The 7140-nt window shown below is 37.2% G+C and overlaps 1 protein-coding gene across 2 annotated transcripts in view; it reads left to right on the top strand.

The window, feature by feature from the left end:
* The first annotated feature begins 1204 nt into the window (after positions 1-1204).
* The window catches only part of LOC144974625 (leukocyte elastase inhibitor-like), an 8565-nt gene continuing 2629 nt past the window's right edge, over positions 1205-7140 (top strand). The window contains exons 1-4 of one of the 2 annotated variants that reach the window (XM_078917692.1): positions 1205-1323; positions 3709-3962; positions 5056-5247; positions 6226-6387. In XM_078917692.1, coding sequence (XP_078773818.1) covers positions 3806-3962; positions 5056-5247; positions 6226-6387 — 511 coding nt within the window. In that variant the 5' untranslated portion in view covers positions 1205-1323; positions 3709-3805. Of the gene's footprint in view, positions 1395-3708; positions 3963-5055; positions 5248-6225; positions 6388-7140 lie in introns of both variants that reach the window. The other variant, XM_078917690.1, reaches the window with a different exon arrangement.

Below are 7140 nucleotides of genomic sequence, written 5' to 3'. Positions count from 1 at the left end.
TTGAAATGTGTTGATATTTATTTTATCCATTATTATTAGTGGTGGTGGTGGTGGTGGTGGTGATGATGATGATCCCGCTGATATGATGGTGATGATAAATAAATTAAACATAATTCCCTTTATTCATCCCATAGGGGAGATTCGTCTTTCGGGTCTATTCTAAGGGAAGACTGGAATAACCCAAGCGATAGCCGCAGTGCAGCGCCGCAAATTTAGTTAGGGCAAGGTGACTTGCTCAAGACCACTCAGCGGCGGGTGATCGAACTCGGTACCTTTCGGGTGCCAACCAAAGACCGTACCGCTGCCCCTGATGATGATGATGATGATGATGATGATGATGATGGGAACTAACAAAGAATACACAGGCATCTAAAATTGAAACATTCCATATCCAAAGCTAATGTTTTACTTTAAAAAATTGAGCTTTACAATATCCACTAAATGTGATTAAAGCGCTTTGTAAAGGGGTCCCCGGTCAACATCAACATTTAATATGTAGGACGGGACATGCCGCCTGTTAGGCGATATTACAATTTTTCAGACAAAGAGAACGCTGTTAACGGCCAGGTACTCATTTTACACCTGAGTACGGTGAGAGAATGTGAGTAAAGAGCCTTGTCCAAAGACTCAACTATGCACCGAGCGCGAGGCTCGAACCCAGACTTTCCGATCCCAAAGCGGGTGTCATACCACTAGACCATTATAATGCACGAGACCCATGGTCGACTAGAGTACTACCTATAGTTACGTCATGACTAGACCACATAGCCGCACTAGGCCTACTGTAGGAGTGTTCATTGATAGAGGGATGCGTGTGTGTCATAGAAATAGCCTTAGTGTGTGTGTGTGTGTGTGTGTGTGTGTGTGTGTGTGTGTGTGTGTGATAGTCAAACTTTAGTAGGTTTAATGAAGTCTTGTCACACACGCGTGATACACCTATACGAATTTCCCTGCCACTGCCACCCAGACACACTAACATCTGACAAGGAGTGAGGGCTGTGGAAGAACCACAGACTACCGTGTGCAAACATTGGCGATTGGTATCGGATGGCAAACTGTGATCGTTTGAATTTGAAATGATTCGAAACACTCGTTACCCCTCCGCTCGCTCGAATCCTGATCGTCTCAAGCTCGTCTCACGTGTCAAGATCGTCTCAAGCTCACAACCCGCCTGATCGTTTTACGATCGAGTGATCGTTTTACTAACTCGCTCTTCCGGCATTGAGATCGAGCACTGACTCGTGGCTTGGCGCTCGGTCGTCGATCGAGTAAAAGCGATCAAATTACCCAACACTAGTGTGTAGGCGTTAACGTCCAGTGAAGGTAAGCTAGTCCGTCCAGTGCGCTGGGTAACCATAAAAGTAAACAAACTTCAGCCTTATCGTTGTCAGTTGGTAAGTGACTAGTTCTAGAATTAAATCTGCAAAATATTTTTAAACTGTTGTCTGAAATACAGTTTCGATCCGATAAGTATCTTAAGTTCTAATTGCAAATCTTGGTGGTTCCATGAATGTAGATATTCTGAAATTTCTGACTGCTAGAGTTCGAAGTTATGAATAATATATTATTATTATTATGTGAATGTGATGTAAATTACTGTAAAATAATAGCAATGGACCGTCGTATTCAACGAGATAGCCTAACAATGTCAGTACTTTACTGTTAATATCAACTGTCAGATATTAATGTCCAACGCATTTAATTAAAAAAAAACTCTCTTCCAACTTCAACAAGACTGTAAAAAAAAGCGCGTCACGTGATCAGTGATCTAATCTGAAGATCTTTTATGGCCCACTTTTACTTTTATTGATTTAACCTCTACGTCTTACAAGAATTTATAATGCCATAAACCTAATCGCCTGAATGTTGTGGGAGAATAGAATGTACGGGCCACATGATCAGATCACTGCCTGCTTTTACTTTTAAGCTTGTGATGTATTGTAAAAGTAAAATTAATTAATTGTAGATGATTTCTCTTAGAAGCAACTAGAGGTTTAGTAATAATGCTTGCTTGATTATTGCCAGACACTGTCTGGCAACAAGGATGGACGATTATACTCAGACACTTTTTGAAACACCAATCTTTTAAACATTTATCCATATTCCAGAACACGGACAGTTTAGTTTCCGCGGATCCGCGGAATTCCGGGATTTTAGGATTTTTTCAGAAATTTTCCGCTGTTTTTGTCGTGTCAAACATTTTCCGCCAAGTGGTAGCTCAGAAGAAAAATCACAATTATGTCTTGTGTCATTTTTTGACACCTCTGCTCGGCTACATGAATTTTGGTGACATTTACATATCCATGACGTTAGTCTAGACACTGGCGCCTATATGTGAATAGTGACACAATACCCATTATGGCCTTGGATGAGAAGATGATTGAAAGGGAAGGGAATGGGTGTAAATTCTTTTTGGCCCCTTTGGCTCTAGCATAATAGTACATTTGGCGATTTTATAATTATAAGTATTATAATTGAGTCTTTTTTTTTTCGTTGGTTGGTTTATTGTTTTGTTGTTTATTTGTTCTGAATTCGTTAACATTACCATGTCTAATTACATAAAAAAAATAATAAAAAATCAATTCATAAAGTATTCTTGCAGAGTGCGCTCTCTCTCTCTCTCTCTCTCTCTCTCTCTCTCTCTCTCTCTCTCTCTCTCTCTCTCTCTCTCTCTCTCTCTCTCTCTCTCTCTCTCTCTCTCTCTCTCTCTCTCTCTCTCTCTCTCTCTCTCTCTCTCTCTCCATCTCTCTCACTCTCTCTCTCTCCATCTCTCTCACTTTCTCTCTCCATCTCTCTCACTCTCTCTCTCCATCTCTCTCACTCTCTCTCTCTCTCTCTCTCTCTCTCTCTCTCTCTCTCTCTCTCTCGCTCTCTCTCAACCACCCTTCTATTTTCATATTATGTTTATAGATATCAATTGGTTATAGAGAGATAATGTGTACAGTAAGTTAGGCTGTTTGATTTAAGAAATGATTATTGTTTAAAGGCTTAATTTTAAATTTGCTGTTTAGATAAAATATGTTTTGCAATTGATTAAAATTAAAGATTATTTATAAGCCAAAAGTTTGTCAGAATCTATTGATATAGTGGGCGGCATTATAGGCCTCTATAACGTTGAATTGGAAATGACAATTCTTTACATTATATTTACAAAAGTCAGGATGTGTGTAATGATTAGGATAGATGCATTTTTGAAGTAGTAATATATTACGTAATATTAAATATCTATAAATAGCTATGTTGTTTTTGCATTAGATTCAGTCTTGACAGAAGGGCCGGTAAATTTCCTCCTTTTTGACAAATTGTCATTATCATCACTGATAAATCTGTGAACAGAAAGTAGGTTAAGTCGTCTGCCCGAGAAGGCTTGTCGGAATCGACGCTGTGTGTTCAAATCCTGATTCCACCACTTTTATTTTTGATCTTCTTTCTACAGAGCGTTACAAATGATAAATGCCTCAGCCCCCCCACCCCCCTCTTTTTTTTTTCTTTTAAATCTTTCACTTTATCTCTCTTTTGATTCCTTTCTATAGATTATTGCAAATTGTTAGTGATTTTTGTTTTGTTTTGTTTTGTTTTTTTGTTTGTTTTTTTTTTGGGGGGGGGGGGTTTAATGTTTGAGCTCAAGACAATTGACATATATTCTTGATTGAAGTTATGATGCATGACAATTTGACTAAGAGTTTATCTAATATTTTTATTTTTCAGATCAATATAAATTCAGTCGCTCAATATACAGATATTACAGGATCGAAGACAAGGAGTAAGCATTATTAATGAGGGGAATACAGCATCAATAAACAACATGGAAAATATGTCATCAGCGATGACCAGATTTGGTCTTGATTTGTTTCGGATTGTCTGCACAGCCAATCCCGATGCCAATGGATTTATCTCTCCATTCAGCTTGTCTGTGGCCTTGTCCATGACTCAACTAGGAGCTGACGGTGAAACATCTAAAGGTAGATCAGAAACAAGATGGGGTTATGTTATTATTGTGACTGACTGTAAATTGTATTTCTGAAATCACTTCTTCTTCTTCTTCTTCTTCTTTGTCTTCGTCTTCTTCTTCTTCTTCTTCTTCTGCTTCTTCTTCTTCTTCTTCTTCTTCTTCTTCTTCTTCTTCTTCTTCTTCTTCTTCTTCTTCTTCTTCTTCTTCTTCTTCTTTCTTCTACTACTTCTTCTTCTTATTCTTAAAGGCAGATCCTTTTTGGACGTAGCCTCCCAAACAGCTGATGGAACTCTGGTTTTCAACTGTGCCGTGTTTCCTGCCCCTGGTTGTTTTCCCCATCTAGTCTGTTATGTCTTGAGTCCACCTTCTACTTGGCCTCCCTCTGCCCCTCCATGCAAGTCTTTTCAATTCAAACATGTCTTTTGGAGGGGCCAAATCATGACGTTTCAATTTTTTGGCAATCTCTTAAGGTCTACTCTCTTCAAGATCAATGACTTAGACCTTTCTGTAGTATTTCATCTCAAATGCATATTTACTCTCTTTACATCTGTCTTCGTTTAATGTCTATGATTCCCAGCCTAGTTATAAACTAGTAATATAAAACAAATTACAGTATATAACGGTTACAAAGTAATTTATGAGACTTAATTATCACCTGTGGTTTAGACATGTTTTACTTTAAGTATACAAGATTTATAAAAAACGCCAAAAAAATTTTAAGCAAGAGAAAATCCTCATACGTAAATATTACGTCAGTGTCTCTGTACTAAATTACCTCTCATACATCCTAAGGTGAATCGATGATACCTGTGCTGGAATAGTGACACAAACCAACAAATGAGGCTTTCAATTGTAAAAAGTAAATGAATTTTAAAAATTGCATAGCAAATTTCCATAGATTCACCATGTTCATTGAGCTCCACAATGCTTCATTTATTCCCCCAGCTGGCTATGCAATCCAATTTCCATTGTAAGTTCAAATTTTGGCATCTGGTTTGACTTGACAACTAATGCAAGATAAAGGTGATACATCACAAATGCTTTTAATCGATTTTTTTCTCTTCGGGTTTTCATTTCGCCTCATTTTATAATCTCTGTGACAGAAATGATGAAAGCCTTACGCTGGGCAGAAGGAAAAGAGGCAGTTATTCATGAAGAGAACAAGAAGTATATATCAATGCTTCAACAGGGAAACCAGCAGTATGATTTATCTGTTGCCAACCGCCTGTTTGTGGAAAAGAGTTACTCTTTATTATCAGAGTACCTGAAACAAACTCAAAACCTTTATCTGGCTGGTAAGTATTAAAATTTAGATGGATTGGCAAAATTAGGTCTAGACATATTCATATTTTACGTCCAACATGAAACACTTTGGCGACAATGACATTGATATTTAGGTGGTATTGGCAATCCGGCTATCTCAAAATTTTTCAAAACAATAATGTACACTTTCTCTCACTGTTATAAAATGCCAAAGCCAAGTCTCATTAAGTACACAATGTCATTGTTTCGTGTTAACCATTTTCATCTTTTAAAAAAAAAAAGTGATTTTTAATCGAGATAGATCTACTGTGAAAACATGGTGTCTGATGAACTTTGATAGAACGTCGTAATTGAGGGATTAGCCACTGTCCTTAAAACTCACCGTTCATGATGTATTCATATGAAGCTGAGTTATGTATATGTAATCTTTTAGAAATGTTTGGGGTTTTTTAAAATAAAATCAATAAATAAAGATAAGAAGTTAAACAAAATATGATTAAATTAAATTAAATGTTTCTGCTAACAATTTATAGATAGATAGATAGTCTGAATATAAAATTGCTGTATAAATGCCATATGATATGAAATTTATCTTTTACTATTGTACAAGCGAATATGTGGATCCACAAAGTGCTGTACCATATTAATAAATTGTTTTATGCAAATAATTGTTCATGTGTTGCATACACTTCACTCAGTCCTTGACTGCAAAGTCGATTCTGGAGAAGTATTGGACGCAGAAGTCATAAATTTCCTTCTCCAGCAATTCATGCACAGTGCTATTTGTCTTCCTTCTCTTCCCTACGTCTCCAAGGTAGCTTGGAGTACCATCTTACGCAGACTATCATGCTAGGTGATAATGCTAAACCAGGGTAATTTCCCAACCAAGAGGATAATGAAATGAATAATGAAGTCGCTTCTGAGATGGATATCAGACAATATTATCTGTCTTCTCTGTCACTTTCTGATCTATTGAAATTGCATGTTTTACACACCTTTCTACCCCACAGAGGCAATGCCATCAAATTTCAAAGGTGATGCTGAAGGGGAGCGAGTGACCATCAATTCATGGGTGTCGGCTCAAACAAAGGAGAAAATTAAGGATCTTCTAGCACCAGGTATTTTGAATGCAGACACCAGGATGGTTCTTGTCAATGCAGTCTACTTCAAGGGTGAGTTGAAATGACATAGTATGAAATACAGTGTAACCCCTGGATAACGACATCCCCCTAAAATCCCCCGGGGCTGGAAAATTATGTCATTATCTAGGGGTGTTGTTATTCCTAGGCTTTTCAAGATTGTGTGAAAAGGGAGTGTAGGGAGACCTGTGAATGCAACGATGCGATGCCCTGACCACTGTCCCAACCATGTTAGTTCTAAAATTTCAAAATCATTAATATTGGTGTCACAAGCATTTTGAGCATTTATATAGCCCAATATCCACTACACATGCTCGTGGCCTTTTACAAGGGATCCCTCTAGCCAACAGCAACTAACCTGTAGAACGTGACATGACACTTGTTATGCAATATTACAAAAAAAATTTCCAACTGCAATTCTGTTCACTGCCAGAGTTCACACCTGAGTATGGTGAGAGAATGTGAGTAAAAAATTTTTTCCAACAGTCATAAAAACATAAATGAAAGCTAAAGGGAAGAAGAAAATAAAAACTCACAGCCAGACCAAAGTCTTCATCTGGAAGAAAAATGACCATGCTAAGAGTCGTGCTTTGAGCCACTCAGAGTAAAATTCTTTTTTTATCTTACCTTTTTTTTTTAATGTAATTAATTAATTTATTTATTTATTTATTTATTTATTACTTTTATGATTTGTAGACTGGTTTGTAAATGTTTTTAAGTAAACTGCATGTCATCTGAAACAATCTTAAATCATGCTAATTTCTCTGAGACTTATGTGTGATTATT

Source organism: Berghia stephanieae, chromosome 6 (genome assembly GCF_034508935.2).
Source record: "Berghia stephanieae isolate SIO BIC M18660-M18661 chromosome 6, UCSD_Bste_1.3, whole genome shotgun sequence".
In the NCBI taxonomy this organism is placed as follows: domain Eukaryota; kingdom Metazoa; phylum Mollusca; class Gastropoda; order Nudibranchia; family Aeolidiidae; genus Berghia; species Berghia stephanieae.
The sequence above is the reverse complement of the archived record's forward strand: the minus strand, read 5'-3'. Positions and strand labels throughout refer to the sequence as shown.